This window comes from Podarcis tiliguerta, assembly GCF_965153285.1.
Source record: "Podarcis tiliguerta genome assembly, chromosome: 6".
NCBI classification, from domain to species: Eukaryota; Metazoa; Chordata; class Lepidosauria; order Squamata; family Lacertidae; genus Podarcis; species Podarcis tiliguerta.
Window position 1 is genome coordinate 91,982,068 of NC_139539.1, and position 18,910 is coordinate 92,000,977.

Consider the following 18,910-nt stretch of genomic DNA (forward strand, 5'->3'; position numbering starts at 1 on the left):
AGCTTGGCCTAGGATTTAATGCAAAGCATATTTTCAATTGCTGAATATATGCAAGGATGTCACCTTATACTAGGGAGCTTAATATAATTTTTGGTAACTTCAGTAATATGAACAAAAATTTACTTTGCTTTATCCAAGTTATTAACAATTATTGGTGCTCAGTGGAATGCAAAGAGAGGAAGAGCACAGTTAACAATTAAATCATAAAATCCTCATACATTCTTTCTCTTCTTAAACTTGAGTCTTTAAAATTTGAATTCTAATGATTCTGCAGTGTAACAATGTTAAGAAGGCAGAGCAACAATATGCTGATATACCCAGTGTTTAGTTTGTACCAAAGAAATCTGAGGTCACTTTTCTTCATCACTTCGGGGGAATATTATGGAAGCAATGATAGCTATGAATCATGGTGGTTCAGCAAATAGTTCCTGTAACTCTCACACTAATTGGTCAGACGGAAGAAAAATGAGTTTGATTGATAGGATGCTCAAATAGTAAAGACTGGGTGTACAGGAGGAATTCAATGCTTCACTATGTTGAATGTTCAGACGTCCTTGCACAGAGCTTTTATTGACAGGACGCATTAGGTGACTCCTGCGCTATGTTTCTGGTGCCTGGTATGAAAAAGTGTGCAATACAGCAACTTCACTGCCTGATTGGGGCAGACCCACACATTTCGCCTTAAGTCCCATGCAGGAAGGAGGGATATAAAGTGCAAAACACACATTTTTAATGTCAGTGTGTTTATTTTTAAAGCAGCAGGTGTCTATGTATATTGACCCTCTCTTCTTAAAATAAGACTTTTGCTGCACAATCCAATGTGTCTACTCAGAAGTCAGACTTCTTGAGTTTAATAGGCTTTATTCCCAGTTAAGTATGTATAGGACCTTAATTATTCTTTAAAACACTGACCACTGTCTTTGCGTTATGCTCCGTTTCAAGACATCTATAGGTAGAGACAAATTTTGCTTTCAGGATCATAACAACAAAGAATCAGTTTAATTACTTGGCAGAACCCAATCTGCCACCATCTTTCAATAGCACTAAAAATGACACGGGGGGACAAGAGCTTTGCATGTTCTTACCTTGGCTCTGCCAGTGCTCTGAAGAATGTGCACTAAAGCACAGGCCATCTCCTCTTTGTTCCGGACACTGATGACTGGCTCCAGAACAGAGCATAACATGGTGTAGTTGTTGGTCACAAATTCTGCAAATTCTTTGTACTGCTCCATGGGGAGGATGGTAATTGTCTGATACCGGCATTTTATCCGTATGGATGGACCTGTCTTCCCTTTATTGGGCGTGGGAGTGCTGATGGGGTACCACTTCTCCACGAACTGCCGACCAGTCACAGCAGCTATGGGGATGTTGACCAGACCCACATAGTTGTTCTTGTCCTTCTTCTTCTTCTTTTCGACATCTTTATAGATGTGGATGGTGATGCTGTGGGCAGGTGGAAGGCCAGAGAACTCAAAGTGCTCTCCCCAGAAGATATTATCGTTTTTCATTTTGCTGGTTGTGCGGGCAAATAAGGTATCGTCCACGCACAACTCACAAAAGTACCTCTTCTTGGGGGCCAGGTCTTTTGCCTCGATGATCCAAAGGCGGAGCACGTTTTCGGCTCGCCGGCAGTTGTCCTGGAGAGAAAAAGGCTTATTTAGTTTACCCGAGGCAAACCTCATTGCAAGGGGCAAATACCTAAAGTGTAGATGACTTCTTGTTCTACGCTGCTCTTAACTTTTATTATCACTGGTTTTATATTTAAATGCTGCGAAGGAGAGAAGCTGTCCTCAAGTTTGCATAAAACACAAAACACATATAAGATAAAACAATTAATCAACCATGCTCTGGACTACAATGGCAATCAGCCAGCCGGCATGGCGAATGGTCAGGGTGTTTGTAGCCTTTATCACTCTAGGAAGGGTACAGTACTAAAAACACCTGCAAAAAAAATAGCCCTCCAGAAGAACCCGCTATGAATAATTTTATGGGAGAGGATGCTTTTTTTCTACGGTGTCCTGGACTCAAGCTGTTTGGGACTTAATAAAGCATAATTGGGAGCTTGAATTTATATCCAAGAGAAACTGGTAGCACTGCAGCTCAAGAAGAAATTTGACAGAAACAAATAAGGCCGTTTATCTCACAAGCCCTCGCTGGAAGCCAGATTTAAATGGATCTCTATAGTGGATAGTAGCATTATTCATGTTGTAAAAGAGGGATTGGAAAGAAGGACCAGCAATCTAGCAACCGATGACAGATTCTGTCAGTGGATACATTCTATTTTTAATGCAAACACCAAAATTCAAAATTCTTAGCCTCTGTCTGTTGGCCACTTTGCTAAAGAAAGAGCTCACAGGCACTTTTTCAATAAGACAAACCGTGACAAGTCTCCTGGAAAACAGAAGCATTAATGAGGGTGACAGAAGACCATGTGTATCTATTAGACCTTTGTGCAAAGTGGAATCGAGTATCATTTTGTGTTATTGAAGAGTTTTCCTCTGGGGCATTGATGGCATTGCTGCCATCAACTTAATTAAATGGGTGTGCTTGTTTGGGGAAGAATGGGATAGATCTATCACTTGGCCCAGAAATAAATTACCCCGGGTGCATTAAACCACTGGATTTCCCTTATACCTTGTTTGGTTGGATCGCCCTCCGCAGGTTTTCCATCCACTTGTCTCTTTCTCCCGCTGAGGAGCAGCTGAAACATTTACTGCCACAGGAATAAGTTACCTAAAACAATTTTAAAAAATAAATTAAAACCAGCTAAACTCATAATTGCAACTTAAGTAAAATAAGGAATGGCATGAAAATCTTGAATATCCTACAACAAACAATTCTAGAATACGTGCCAATACTAAATTAAGAAAGCGGAGGAAGCATGCACATGTATAAACACGCATGTATGCACATACAGAAATGTACGCATTATTTAATTCGCCTTCACATATTAAGCTTTCAGAAAAAATGGATTTGAAATGTGGGGGATCAAAGGAGTGCATGGAGATCAGGAGGGAGCAGGGGTCACGCCTGAAATATGGTAAACTGGGTGCAGTCTCTCCCCCCCACCCAATTCACAAGAAAAGGTCCCTCTAAACTTCTCTCCAAAAGAGAAACAACTAGAAATATGATTTCAAAGAACAAACAAACACAGAATGCTGATATTCCCAGGTTGCCAAGTTTTGCACTAGACATCTGATTGGATTATTAAATGACAAGGAAGCAACTAAATGACAGAAATTAAAGTTAAAGTAGGGTTAAAAGAACACAAGGAAAACAACAGAAAAGAAAACAAACAAGTTGGAAAAGGAAAAAGAAAAGCTCAGGGTTGGATTACCCGTTCTGCTCAAATATATTACACAAAACTGCAAGTTTGTTACTTGAGTACTGTTCCCGCCATGGTGTAGGTTCTTTTTTTTTTTTTTTGTAATTTCAAGAATTTGTTTTTATGCATTGGGTGCTATTTTACTACATCAGCTGCCAATATCACTTTGTGTAAAAAGCTGCTAAATGAAATAAATAAAATAAAAAGTAAAAATGGCCAAATAATTATTTTGGACCATGACAGTTTCCTTATATAGGGGAGCAACTTTTATGATCCTAGTTGCTCTGAAATTAGTTTGAAGTACTGTACCATATTAAAGGAGGAAAGCAAAGTGCCCATGCTAACCGAACTGCTATGCAAGTAGAGACGTCTGCTTGCAGGACTGCTTGCTCTTTCTGCAAGAATTACTTCACTCAGCAGACAAACCCAGGTTTCTCATAGGTATTTACATTAAATCAAAGCCTGAAGCAAACTAAAACATGTTCCCCTCTAATGAGATACCAATGCAAAGTATGTTGTAATAATTCTTGAGAGTTTCCGCCAGCAAAACAAAGTTGCCAGGACAACCAGAAAGCAAGAACAAACCAACGTTTGTGCACAAGTTTTTACATTGCATTATCTTAATTTATGTCTATGGGGCTGCACATGCACACACTTGCACACAGAAGGCTAACACTATGCCAGTATATAATGTACTGAATCATTTTGCCTGACAAAAGATTATCATTATGTTTGCACGGATTGTTAGCAAATGACGTTATGCCAGGTTAATACAGCACTTCTAAATCCATTCATTGCAACTCAGAGAAACACAACGCTATGGACTTCTCAATAGCTTATGGGTGCTTGAAATAATGCTGTCTCTTTAAATGTAACATACATTATGCGCTGGAATAGTAACAGACAGTAATTTACAGAATTACTGAATCACAAAAGGATCAAGCAGGAACGAGGGTGCAGGGGGGAAAAGCCGAATTCCCTAGCTTTTCGATGCTAGAGAGGCCCACCTACCAGATTTTTCATAGTCCTCCCTCCAGCGTTATCAATTTTTACCTTTACTGCCTTTTAAGATTATCGTCTTGCTGCAGGAACTTTCTCCCTAAGTAGCTAGACTGGTGACTGGGAGCGGCCGCTGAAACCATATAACACCGGTCTTGAAAGACCTACACTGGCTCCCAGTATGTTTCCGAGCACAATTCAAAGTGTTGGTGCTGACCTTTAAAGCCCTAAACAGCCTCGGTCCAGTATATCTGAAGGAGCGTCTCCACCCCGATCGCTCTACCCGGACACTGAGGTCCAGCACCGAGGGCCTTCTGGCAGTTCCCTCACTGCGAGAGGCCAACTTACAGGGAACCAGGCAGAGGGCCTTCTCAGTAGTGGCACCCGCTCTGTGGAACGCCCTCCCACCAGATGTCAAAGAGAAAAATAACTTTTTAGAAGACATCTGAAGGCAGCCCTGTTTAGGGAAGCTTTGAATGTTTAATTGGTTATTGTATTTTAGTGTTTTGTTGGAAGCTGCCCTGAGTGGCTGGGGAAGAAATAATAATAAATTATTATTATTATTATTATTATTATTATTATTATTATTATTATTATTACTATTATTATTATTATTATTATTATTAAAAAGGTAAAGGTACCCCTGCCCGTACGGGCCAGTCTTGACAGACTCTAGGGTTGTGCGCCCATCTCACTCAAAGAGGCCGAGGGCCAGCGCTGTCCGCAGACACTTCTGGGTCACGTGGCCAGCGTGACATTGCTGCTCTGGAGAGCCAGAGCCGCACACGGAAACGCCGTTTACCTTCCCGCTAGTAAGCGGTCCCTATTTATCTACTTGCACTTTGATGTGCTTTCGAACTGCTAGGTTGGCAGGCGCTGGGACCAAACAACGGGAGCGCACCCCGCCGTGGGGATTCGAACCGCCGACCTTTTGATCGGCAAGCCCTAGGCGCTGAGGCTTTTACCCACAGCGCCACCCGCGTCCCTATTATTATTATTATTATTATTCCTATATGAGGCATGGACTTTTTGTGGGAGTTGCACAATGGTGGAATGGACTGTGGAGACTGGCCGGCTGCTGCTTTAGGAACACTTTGGAAGCTAAATACATTCCTCCAAGTTGTCCCCCCCCCAATCAAGTCAATTTGTATTAGTTCAGACTGCTGCTGTTTTAGTTATTTATTCTGATTAACTGGTTTTTACAAATTTCCACCAAATCTTTGCTTTATGTGATTTGTAAGTGCGCAGGTCCTGTTTGGATCTGAAAGGTATGGCATAGGTATGGCATGTCTCTCAGTCTGACCTACCTCAAAGGGTTGTTGTGAGGCTATAATGGGAAGCAGGGAACAACCTTGTAACATCCCCCTGATCTCCTTGGAGGGCAGGTGGGATAGAAATGTGATCAATGTAATATTATAAACAAATATTATCAAATAGATGAAATGTGTCTGCAGAAGACACCCGGGCATTTACCAAAATATTCAGATTTGAGTAGGCAAATTGTAACGAGTGATGGAGTATAAATTGGGCGGAAATTGGAATAAAAATAGGGTTGCCATCTTTTGAAAATGGCCTTCCCGGACAGACCTACCCTTGAGGTGGAAGCCAAACGGAAGTGTTTTCTCCCATTGTTGCCCCACTCCTTTCCAGCGTCCGCTCTGGCCACACAGTTTGCTGCGACTCTGTTTGTGCAAGGCTCCTGCTTGCTGGTGTTGGGGGGGGGGATGTGTGACTCCAGGCAATGAGCCGCCTCTCCCTCTCAGGCCCTCAGCTACTGGCAAGGTCACGCCTGGGATCGGGCCCAGACAGGGAGGCTCGTTGATCTGCGCCTCTCCAGTCCTGCCTGGGCCTTCCCATCCGCCGCAGCTCGAGCAGCTGTTGGGGGCCGCTGCTGTTGCTGGGGAAGGCCCAGGCAAGACCAGAGAGGTCATGGAGCCGCCGGGGCAGCTGCCGCCGCCGCCCGCATCCCCTCTGACGCGGCTTGAGCAGCCATATGGCTGGATTTCCCCAGATATTCTAGCGATTTCCAGCCGGACACTGGTTCTGACAGCCGGATCCCAGCAACGTCTGGGAAATTCTGGATGTATGGCAGGCATAGGCAAAATCAGCCCTCCAGATGTTTTGGGACTACAACTCCCATCATCCCTAGTTAACAGGACCAGTGGTCAGGGATGATGGGAGTTGTAGTCCCCAAACATCTGGAGGGCTGAGTTTGCCTATGCCTGACGTATGGCAACCCTAAATATGAAACTATGCCAGTTCAAAATATCTCACTACAGGACAAATTTGGTCCTGGGCTTCTGTGCTGACTGTCAGCAGCTGTCTCTTCACCCTCCTTCCCTTCTTCCAAACTAAGTACTGGTGGAAAAGGTGGAGTTGTGGCACAGGCCAGGTCTCTCCTCCCTTCTTTTTAGTTTCTAGAGTGTTTCTGGGATGTTGCTGTTGCAACCTTCTGGGTGCCGGAAAGAGACGGGGAGAAAGTGACACACAGGAGGGGGTGGGGAGGGAAGGAAGGAAGGAAGGAAGGAAGGAAGGAAGGAAGGAAGGAAGGAAGTGGCACTGCCAGAATTGCCCTGTCTCTAAGTAAGTTTGAGTCAAGAAAAGGGGGACAATGGCTAGCCAAGGCTGCCTCTTATCAGCTGCTCTGATCTACTGTGCCACACATACTGTACATGCCTCCCATTTCTCAGGACACTCACCAGGAAATACTGCAAAAAGCAAGTGGAAAGCAGGACTACCCCAAGCACAATTTGCCCCTTACTAATCATGGGACACGGGTGGCGCTGTGGGTTAAACCACAGAGCCTAGGACTTGCCGATCAGAAGGTTGGCGGTTCGAATCCCCGCGACGGGGTGAGCTCCCGTTGCTCGGTCCCTGCTCCTGCCAACCTAGCAGTTCGAAAGCACGTCAAAGTGCAAGTAGATAAATAGGTACTGCTCCGGCAGGAAGGTAAACGGCGTTTCCGTGCGCTGCTCTGGTTCTCCAGAAGCGGCTTAGTCATGCTGGACACATGACCCGGAAGCTGTACGCCGGCTCCCTCGGCCAGTAAAGCGAGATGAGCGCCACAACCCCAGAGTTGTCTGCGACTGGACCTAATGGTCAGGAGTACCTTTACTTTTAATCATGACCCGTACAGTCAAAACATGAAAAATAGTTCCTGATCTGGAACGATAATGATAATTCAGTCCTTGCAGGTGAAATGACTGCTCAACCCTGGGGGAATGCTACATATGCCAGCTCAAAATGGCCCAGGAAGTGCTAACGCCTTTCTAAGTTCCCACTCTTACACAGCCCCGCAACTGAAAATATTTCTTTCTGTTGAAGGATTGAAGGCAGTAGCTCCAAGAACTTGAGAGTCATCTGATGATCAGATAGTCCACGCCCTTCGCATGGTAAATCCCAAGCAGGAATCCAATTTCCTCATCCAATTATGAAATTACAAGGAGTGAGATAAGCAACCAAACCAAGTCGGTTACGCAATTAATTGTTCCTCCCCCCTGTCTTACTCTTATGTTTTTCTCCCCAGAAACAAAGGAATACATTTGCTTTTTTCTTTGCTTTTTTACCTCAAAGCAGAAGTCGTGTCCCAGTATACTGCTATGAAGTGGCTTGACGAAGACTCTCTCTTCTGCCCCAAGATCTAATGTCTCCACAGCGCTGCCTGGACTCAGCAAAGATTCATGAGAACGGGACTCTTTCAGCTTTGGTAAACCACGAGACCTGTGCAAAGACCAAAAAGGGGTGGAAATAAGACACCACACACAAAAAAAGAAGGCGGTTCATAAAACAAAGTTTTCTTAAAAGCGGCTTTTAAGGTGCCTCACTCCAATTGTTAGTTTTAGAAATAAGATACCCCTGACAAATGCCAGACAAGATTTGGCAGATCCAGAAACTCAGAAATATTTGGCCTGTTGGCAAAATAAAACTAGACAACTCAACGCAACCATAACATGTACACACCCCACTTTCTCCAGCTACCAGCTAAGTACTCGGGATCTACAACTGGATTTATAATGCTAACAAAAATAAATAATATATACCAACATCTCAAACAAACATTGCTTATTTTTACAGGACCCAGAGAATTCTGCTAGTAACAATGCTGTTGATATGATTCAGCATATCTCCCTGGGAACTGCATATATTTCAGCTATAATGTGAAAATGATACATCTTAAACTGCCCCCAATTCATTTATACATCCTATAAAGAAGGGTGGCCAACTCCCAAGAGATCTACTCACAGAGTTAAAAACTGGCTGTGATCCACCCCCTTTTGGGGGGTTCAGGTCAAAGTTGTTGAGCTTATTTTAGGAAGGAGGAAATTTTTGGGTGAGCTTTTTTTAGGGGAGCCAGTGATCTACCACAGACATCCAGTGACCTACTGGTAGATCACGATCTACCTGTTGGACGTGGCTACTATAAAGGAATGAAAAAAGCTGCTCTGGACCCCCCTGCTAAGAGTGCAGGGCAGTAATGTCCTGCCCCCCCTTCATCCTTTCTTGGGGTTGCACACCAGCCTGGTAGAAATGAGCGAATGTTCATGACTAGCTCAACGTGACTTAGCAAAATGGCAGACATTTGAACCTAGAACTCTCTGGCCCAAGTCCAACACTATTGCCTTAACTACAGCATCATTCTGGCTCTTCCCTTTCCAAGGGCAAATTTAACACATTGTGTTTCCATCTTGGCTATGAGTCCTGCAAGACCTGCTCCCTGGCTGCAGGCCTTTTCCACCTAGGCTGGGAGGGCGGGGCCTGGACTGACTCCAGCTACAAAAACTGAGGCTGTTGGGGATGGGGTGTTGTTTTGGATTTTTCGGGGGGGGGGGGCATTGTTGCTGGGTTTTTTTGTATCTTTGTTTTAGATTTTATTGTGTTTTATGTGGAAACTGTTCAGTTAAGTTGTGGATTATTTAATGTTTTATTTATTGTTTATAACTACTTTTGTTATAGTGTTATTATGTATTATTTTCATGTTGTAAGCAGCCTTGAGCATGGCTTAAACCGTGGAAAGGCAGCATACAAGTAAAATTAAGCATGTATGTTTTCCTGAGCTACAGAATTGCTAAACTACTGAAATATATAATCTAATCTAAAATCATTTTCATGACAAGAGAAAACAGGCTGCCAACCTATTAAGTTAAAAAGCAACAGAAAGTTCATTTGGACTGAGAGCAGAAGCCAGCCTTAAGAGGGTCTCTGCAATTGCTTCTGATGGGCTGGCAGCTTTGTAGTTTGTGACGGGCTCCTGGATCTCGTGTCTCTTTTAGACTAACTTCCTTCATCCAGGTAAGCAATCCAGATTTTCACTACCACCCACTTTTGTCTGTTCCTTGGTTATCATCACCATAGTTTATATATATATATATGTATACCAGCAGGGAGTGCCTGGCACGGCCCATTAATTTTTAGAAACAAAAAAATGTGTGATTTTTAAATGGATAGTGTAATTTGTGATTTTGGAACTGTCACACCAAAAATCGGATGAAGTCAAGCCAAAGGAACGCTTTGGTCCACCAACTCGATTCAAAATGGTGCGCAGCATCCAAATGGTGATGAAGTCTACACCCTCCACAAACACACCTTGGAAGTCCTCGTGCCAAGTTTGGCAATGATATCTCAAGAGGCAGACAAACTTATGCAAAAAACCAACAATAAAAACGCAGGCGATTCAGTTCACCGTATTGAATCAAAATGGTGCCTGGAATCCAAAAAACTGTTGGAGATTGCTGCTCTTGTCTCAGAAACCTTCATTCCTAGTTTGGTGACGGTATCTCAAGGGGGGTCTGAATGCACAGAGAACCAACCAACAAACCATTTCCCAAAATATGTAGGGTTTGTGTATGTATTCAAATACAGTGGTACCTTGGGTTACAGACGCTTCAGGTTACAGACTCCGCTAACCCAGAAATAGTACCTCGGGTTAAAAACTTTGCTTCAGGATGAGAACAGAAATCGCGTGGTGGTGGCAGGAGGCCCAATTAGCTAAAGTGGTACTTCAGGTTAAGAACAGTTTCAGGTTAAGAACAGACCTCTGGAACGAATTAAGTTCTTAACCCGAGGTACCACTGTACAACAGAACACATTGATAAGTAATAAAACCAATGCACAGTAAAATGCATGACAATCACAACAAGAATCACTCTAAAACAAACTAAAATCAAGATGCAGCCAGCAACCTACCCATGAATCCCATTTCCAAACCCATGTGTTCACATATGACAGAAAGAACATATATGTAACAGCTGGGTGGGTCTCCACCCAAGCAGTGGCCTGACGGACTCTTTCCTAATCCCTACTACATCTGATGTAAGATACAGTCTCACTGAGCAGCGAATACCTTAATTATATAGAAGCTTACGATTTCTCATTGTTAACTTCTCTCACTGGCCAATACTTTGCTTGGCTTCCCCCCACCCGCCCCCTGAATTTGGTATTAGTCATGGTTGAGTGTTAAAGCAGCATTGACACTAATTATGGTTCATGCTGAGGGTTTCCTCCTAACCAGGGTTAACTCACTGTCGTGGAGTGGTACAAATGACTCAGTCAGCCATGAAGCAAACTAGGTGATCTTGGGGCAACTCTCTCTCACTCAGCCTCAGGGACGTCTTTACCATTGGGCGTAGTGGTGCAGCGAGCCAGGGTGCCAAGGAGTGGAGGGCGCCAGGCGGAGAGTCCGGGGAGGGGAGAGCGGGGAGGTAAGTGAGGTGGAGCTGGGACTTGTTGCCTGTGCTCCTCCAGTGCCCATTGGACGTAGGAAGGCTCCAGGTGCTTTCCCACAGTCCGGAGCTCTCTCCACTGGCTCCGCGACACACCACCTCCTCAGTTGCGTGATGTGTGCTTGCATCTCAAGCTCTGTGCATAATAAACATGATTCTACCACCGCTCCCCCATCCACTCTACAGTGGTGCCTCGCAAGACGAAATTAATTCGTTCCGCGAGTTTTTTCGTTATGCGGGTTTTTTCGTCTTGCGAAGCACCACTACATTTAAACACTGACAACGGCGGGGAGGGGTGGGGAGAAGCAGGACAGCTGCCGCAGCCGGTACCTCAGACCGGTTGTGGCCACCGCGCGACGCGGCTGCTGGAGGGCGGCGGGGCTCAGGAGCGCGACTCCAGGGAGAGAGAGGCGCTGGCGGCAACGGCTCTCTGAGGGGAACGCGCGAGGGGGGTGGGCAGCGGCGCGAGGCACTAACCGTCAGCCGGAAGGTGGGAGGGAGCCGGAGAGCGGGGAAGCGAGCGTGCGTGCGTGCGTGCAGTGACCATCGCCATGACACGTGCGTGCGTGCAGTGACCATCGCCATGACACGAGAGGCAGGGCCGTTTCGTCTAGCGAAGCAAGCCCTTAGGAAAATCCATCCTGCGAAGCACCTCAGAAAACAAAAAACCCTTTCGAGGCATTCGTCTTGCGGGGTACCACTGTACTTCGAAAGATCCCCGCGCTCGAGGCTACACGCTGCAACTGCTGCCCCCAGTGCCCCTCCCTCCTTCTCCACTGCCTTGCACGGATCCTGCCACCACCCCTGCACTCCTTCACACGAACCGCGTTTCCTTCCCCTGCCCAATCCCCTCCCAGTCACGCTTTCTCCTTCCCCCCCTTCCTCCCCAAGCAAGGACGGTGGGACTGCGGCTGAGTGAGCGCGCTTCTCTGCTGCGGCGACACGGACGGCCCAGCTCGCTTTGCCTGTCCCTGCCTGGACAAGACCCCCGCCTGCCTCCCATGCCGCCCCCATTGCGCCTGGCTGCCCAGCCACACACCATGATCCCGCTGTTGGAGCCCCGCCCTTAAAAAACGTTGACAACTCTGGGAAATGGGGGGGGGGGGACTTTGCACCACAGCACCAGATATGCTTAAGACGGCCCTGCTCAGCCTAAAGGGATGACGCAAGGTTTAGCATTTGGGGAGAGGGAAAGAGGTAATGTACATGACCCCTGAACTCCTTGGGGAAACGGTGGGGTACAAATGTAGTAAATAAAGATAAATAGTGCTAGCAGTGGGAATCTGCCATCCAGGAAAGGGGAAGGGCAGCCAGGAGGAATCCTGCAGCTCACTCTTCATTGGTAAGCCAAAGTTGACATGTTCACAGGCCCTGTGTAAAACATTTCACACACACACACACACACACAAACAAACACACCCCTGCATAAAATGAAAAGCATGAAAATCTTCATTAGGACTTGATGAGTATCATAAAAGGTAAAGGTACCCCTGCCCGTACGGGCCAGTCTTGACAGACTCTAGGGTTGTGCGCCCATCTCACTCAAGAGGCCGGGGGCCAGCACTGTCCGGAGACACTTCCGGGTCACGTGGCCAGCGTGACAAAGCTGCATTTGGCGAGCCAGAGCCGCACACGGAAACGCCGTTTACCTTCCCGTTAGTAAGCGGTTCCTATTTATCTACTTGCACCCGGGAGTGCTTTCAAACTGCTAGGTTGGCAGGCGCTGGGACCGAACAACGGGAGCGCACCCCGCCGCGGGGATTCGAACTGCCGACCTTTCGATCGGCAAGTCCTAGGTGCTGAGGCTTTAACCCACAGTGCCACCCGCGTCATAAACATTAACTATTAGAAAATAACATAAATTTGGTGCATATGGAAAAAATGTATTTAATCTAATAACAGTTTAAAACAGACAATATGCACCTACTTATTTCAGAAGCAAAACCAAATATCAACAATGTGAACTAGTTATGACTCAGTAAGTGTAACAGAACCTAAAAAGTGTTTCAACCTTGGTCTTCCTCAATGTTCTCTGTACCATGTACATAAAACTTTTCGGCATCAAAGCAATTTTTATATATACAAATCAAAAAGCAACACCATCGACTGGGGTTTACATTTATCTAGCCTTTGAGTGTCATACATGAATGGAAGAAGGCATTGTTCCGCTAAAGTGGGCTCTCAAAGCCCTTTCAAATGGAGCAAGTATTGCCAATTAGTTCAGCTAATGTGCCATCAAACATTATGGTACATCCTTGGTGTCTTCTGTCTGGCTTGATAAGTATTATTACTAATCCTAATTGGTGGTATTATTTTGGATTTGTATACTGTATAGCAAATTTGTTTTATTGTTTCTAAAGTCACATTTGCTTTGATGCCAAACAGGTTTTATTACAGGGACGTTGTGGATATTTTGTCAGTACAAACTCTTTCTATTTAAGTTCTTTTGTAGGTCTGTTTTCAATTGTCATTAGATTTTATATAAAATTGGTTCATAGACCAAATTTATTCATAGTAGCTTGTAATAGCTATTTATTTATTTTTTTGGGATCCCAATCAACTTTCAACGCCTCTTTTAGCTTGTTGGGATGCAGTTTCTTCTTTGTACAACCTTTATTAGCACAACAGGCCTCATCTTATGCAAAGACTATTCCACATCCCAGCCCTGTGCATTAACCCCGACTCCATCAATTTCCTTCCCATCCCATGTAAAAAGAAGCAAGCCAAGATACAAAAAGCTTTGCTCAAACCAGTGGATTCCATTATGAATGAGGAATCCTAGCTGGCTGGCTTGGCAGAGCACACAATCTGCATGCAGAAGGACTCAGGGGTCAACCGCAGGCACCTTCTTTTCAAAAGGATTAGGCAGTAGACCCTGAGACCCTGGGGAGCGGCTGTCTGTCAGGTTAAGACAAAGAGTTCTGCAAATAGGGCTAGATGGCCATAAAGTCCCGTTTGATAGAAGACCGCTTCCTAGAAAGAAAGAAATCTTATCAGAGATGGCACTTTGCAAATATTCAGAAGCCTATGCAAATGTCCTAGGAGCCCAACTGGTTCTGTTGCTTTATCCTCTGTATGCGCTTGGAAAACAGAAGTAAAGGCAGCCTGCCCTGCGGTGACTTGACAAGGATGCTTAAAAGAGTCCCCAGTGAAGCTGAGATGTGCCTAATTTGGGAGGGGAGGGCATGCACAGAAAATAAAATGCACGCTATTCTGGTTTCATTTAAGGGAAGGATTTTGACATTTCCCCGCAGAATTTCAACTCTTTCCTTCTCTATAATAAAAATAAGAATATCCTTTGGAGGATCTGTAGTACTGCATCCCAATCCTGGATTTGCATTAGGCCAAGGTGTGTGGGGGGGGGGGGAGCTAAAGAGGAGGCAGGTTGCACCAGTGGCGTAGCGTGGGTTGTCAGCACCCGGGGCAAGGCAACTAATTTGCACCCCCTAACCCGTGGATTTTAGCACTCGATTTTAGCACGCCTGGCACCCCCCCCAGTGGGCGGCGACCTGGCGGCTCGGATCGAATTCGCACAGCCAGCACTGCAGTGAGAGAGAGTGAGTGAGCCAGGTAGGGACAGAGAGCTGCGAGTGCGAGCGCGCCCCCCAGATGTTGCGCCCGGTGCGGCCGGCCCCCCCTGCACCCCCACGCTACGCCACTGGGTTGCACAGCAGCAGTGGCCGTGGCATGGGAGCGAGAGGACAGGGACATGGAGAGGCAGAAAGCGGTGGTTTAAAACATCGGCAGATGCAGAGGGGCACACAAAAGGAGGGGAAGGAGGTACAGGCATGGGGTGAAGATGGAAACGGGTGCCACGTGGGGATGAGGAATATAAAAAAGAAGTGGCTTCAGAAAGGTGAAAGGGGAGTTTAGTACAGTGGTACCTTGGGTTACAGACGCTTCAGGTTACAGACTCCGCTAACCCAGAAATAGTACCTCGGGTTAAGAACTTTGCTTCAGGATGAGAACAGAAATCGTGCAGCGGCAGCGGGAGGCCCCATTAGCTAAAGTGGTACCTCAGGTTAAAAACAGTTTCAGGTTAAGAATGGACCTCCGGAACGAATTAAGCAATTAACCCGAGGTACTACTGTAGTTCTTTGTTGAGGAGGGGAAGGACTAGGTGGTTAATTTGGGGAAATGGCAAGAGGGCTGGTGTGCAGAGAGAGAGCTAGGGCAGAGCCCCCACTGAAAAAATATTTTTCATTTCTGGTAAACTGCCCATAGCAAGAGAAGGGCATGGTATTAAGTATCTTTAACACAACAACAAATAGAATGGAAAGTGCCATTTCACACCTTGGGTAGTATACTCTGTTTCTGACTGCTCCCTTACATAAAAATTCCAAAGTTTTTAGGGTGCCACTAGCCTCCTTGTTCCGGATAGTTATCACTCCAGCAAACCTAAAGCCCCCGCTTACAAATAAATCACATTTCAACTGTCCTCATGCTCTCATCTGACATTTAAACAGAAGCAGAATAGTTTCTTGATGATTTCCCCTTTACTCTGAGATTAAAAATTATTCTCTGGGATTAATTCTCTGCATTTGAGATTTGTTGCGTAACAGTTGTAGTTTTTAACTTCCATTGTCTCTTACTTAAACAATGTCCTTTTGTAGGGATCCTATAAATTATATCAGTTTTAAATTCTTAAACACATATTTAGTTTTTATTGGAGGAAAAATACAAATAAAGAAATCATTTGAAACCCACCGTTCCTACCTTGCAGGTTTGGCAATTCTTACTGGCACTGTTCCTATGCCTTTGAACAGCAATTCCTATTATTATTATTATTATTATTATTATTATTATTATTATTATTATTATTCCTTCCAGGTAAAATTACTTGCTTAATTTCCAAGTGTCAAGCACTCAGAAGGCACAGGAGCAAGATCAGTTAAAAAAAAGGGGGGGGGGAGGATGAGAGCAGCATTTCTCTCTCCCCCCCCCCCAGGCTTGAATGTTACCAGCTGCCCCTAAAGTCGTGTTTAAGAAAAAGCCCACAAGCAGCTGGGAGAATTTGCTTTGCTTCATTCCTGCCTGGGATAGAGAAATGCTGACATTTCAAGTTACACAAAATATAGCAGCGATAAATGCTGGGGTGCAGGGCAACGGGGGGGGGGGGGTGTTCAGCCTGAGGGGTCTTTGCAAGGAAACAACAAAAGGTTTTTAGATGCAAGATGACAACCTGCTTCTTTCTCGTAGCCACAGGTACCAATGAAACCTAAAACATCAACCATGTAGATTTCATCACCAGTTGCGAACAGGCACAGTGCATCAAAAATATTAAATTTAAAAATCAAATCTAACAAAATCCTATCTCCAGCCTGCCAAGGCAGCCCTTTTCTGCCCAGTCGCCAGAGTCCCTGCCCTGCCCCTCCACAAAGGATAGCAAATAGTTGAGACTGAAGGCCAAGGATCACATCTATTCCAAACTCAGGTTTACACCAGAGGGATATACTGGGGAATAGCCAAAGCAATAAGCAATAGAGAACATATTTCTATAACCGTTAGCTGTATTGCTAAATTCCCACATACAAATAACTCACTAATTCTGACAAATCCAGCACACCTACATGAAGCAATTGTATAGCCATCTGACCGTGCAGCCCCAAATCATAGCGGTGCCATGTGCCTTGGTACCCCCACACCTCCTCCTCCTCTTTGACTACACCACAGAAGAGGAATTCCTCCTTGCAAAGGCAGCAATGGCTCAGTCCAGAAGCGGGCAAGCTGCCGATGGCTCTGTTCTAAAGTTTCACAGGTGCGCCTCTGAGAAGAGCCAGGAGGAAAACCAGTCTGCCCACACAGGCTAAGGCATCCCTCTTCTTCTCTTCATCTTTCGCACTCCGCATCCTGTCCCTCAGGTGACACAAACAAGGTTCCTGGTATGTGCCCAGCTCACTCAGCCCTGGGCCTGTTGCCATGGTGCTGCATCTATAAGGAGATTAGAGGTGGAAGACAGCAGGGAGAAGCAGCCGTCAGCAGAGCTCAGGGAGCACTCTCTGCAAACACAGCAAAGGTGACCTTTCAGGGGGGAGAAGTCCTTGCCCTCCCTTTCGGCAAGTTAACCAGACACCTACATCCAGGGAGGAATCATCACGTCAGCATTTGAGTGGCAGAAGAACGGCACATCAGAAAAGCCCTATTCATCTTGCTTCACATATGATTCCTTCTCCCATGGGGGGGGGTATTTATCATATCCCCCCATGCAGGCCGAATCCTCCACTAAAATCTGCTCAGCTTCCTAGGCAAACACCACTATTGCTGAATACTGTTAAAGAAGGCTGATCGCCGAAGAATTGACGCTTTGGAATTCTGGTGCTGGAGGAGACTCTTAAGAGTTCCATGGACTGCAAGAAGACCAAACGTATCCATTCTTAAGGAAATCAGCCCTGAGTGCTCACTGGAAGGACAGATCCTGAAGCTGCGGCTCCAATACTTTGGCCACCTCATGAGAAGAGAAGACTCCCTGGAAAAGACCCTGATGTTGGGAAAGATGGAGGGCACAAGGAGAAGGGGACGACAGAGGACGAGATGGTTAGACAGTGTTCTCGAAGCTACAAACATGAATCTGACCAAACTGCGGGTAGCAGTGGAAGACAGAAGTGCCTGGCGTGCTCTGGTCCATGGGGTCACGAAGAGTCGGACACGACTGAACGACTAAACAACAACAACAAAAGGTTTCAGACCCACTACAATGTGAACAGGTTCATCTGGTCAAGACGGAAGCGGAGTCTTGCATGATATATGCTTTAAATCTAAACCACGAATATTTAAATGGATGCTTTCTCCACCCATAAGCTACACACTCATATTACAATGGACACTAAGAGCTGTCTCACAATTAATGGCTTCCTTTACAAATCAGCCACCGCTGCAAAGGATTGTCTCCACATCATCAAAAACACATTCCAATGACAGTTTGACACGGAGCAGAGAATGCCGCAAGGCAGTGGCCGGCCTATTTGTTTTAGTTCACCACGTGAACCAGCAGCTCCCATGTGATGAATCTTGTGGGTGAAATGGACCCAAGTTAACATAAAATAAAAATTTGTATCAAACATTTTCCCATATGACTAATTTTAAGTAAGACCACATAAAGGCTAAGCGTAGCCTAGTTCTCCCTACTTCACTGATTGTAGGTGAGTCTTAGAATCATAGAATCATAGAGTTGGAAGAGACCACAAGGGCCATCGAGTCCAACCCCCTGCCAAGCAGGAAACACCATCAGAGCACTCCTGACATATGGTTGTCAAGCCTCTGCTTAAAGACCTCCAAAGAAGGAGACTCCACCACACTCCTTGGCAGCAAATTCCACTGTCAAACAGCTCTTACTGTCAGGAAGTTCTTCCTAATGTTTAGGTGGAATCTTCTTTCTTGTAGTTTGGATCCATTGCTCCGGGTCCGCTTCTCTGGAGCAGCAGAAAACAACCTTTCTCCCTCCTCTAGGTTGTCACCTTTTATATATTTGAACATGGCTATCATATCACCCCTTAACCTCCTCTTCTCCAGGCTAAACATGCCCAGCTCCCTTAGCCGTTCCTCATAAGGCATCGTTTCCAGGCCTTTGACCATTTTGGTTGCCCTCCTCTGCACACATTCCAGTTTGTCAGTGTCCTTCTTGAACTGTGGTGCCCAGAACTGGACACAGTACTCCAGGTGAGGTCTGACCAGAGCAGAATACAGTGGCACTATTACTTCCCTTGATCTAGATGCTCTACTCCTATTGATGCAGCCCAGAATTGCATTGGCTTTTTTAGCTGCCGCGTCACACTGTTGGCTCATGTCAAGTTTGTGGTCAACCAAGACTCCTAGATCCTTTTCACATGTACTGCTCTCAAGCCAGGTGTCACCCATCTTGTATTTGTGC

The 18,910-nt window shown here is 45.6% G+C and overlaps 1 protein-coding gene across 19 annotated transcripts in view; it reads right to left on the reverse strand.

The window, feature by feature from the left end:
* Positions 1-18,910, reverse strand: part of RASAL2 (RAS protein activator like 2) — a 241,459-nt gene that overhangs the window by 34,493 nt on the left and 188,056 nt on the right. For 18 of the 19 annotated variants that reach the window (XM_083446251.1, XM_083446234.1, XM_083446250.1 and 15 more), the window contains 3 exons: positions 7,891-8,044; positions 2,635-2,733; positions 1,086-1,637 (listed from right to left, as the gene is read on the reverse strand). In XM_083446251.1, the coding sequence (XP_083302377.1) occupies positions 1,086-1,637; positions 2,635-2,733; positions 7,891-8,044 (805 nt within the window). Of the gene's footprint in view, positions 1-1,085; positions 1,638-2,634; positions 2,734-7,890; positions 8,045-16,613; positions 16,673-18,910 lie in introns of those variants that run through there. The other variant, XM_083446242.1, reaches the window with a different exon arrangement.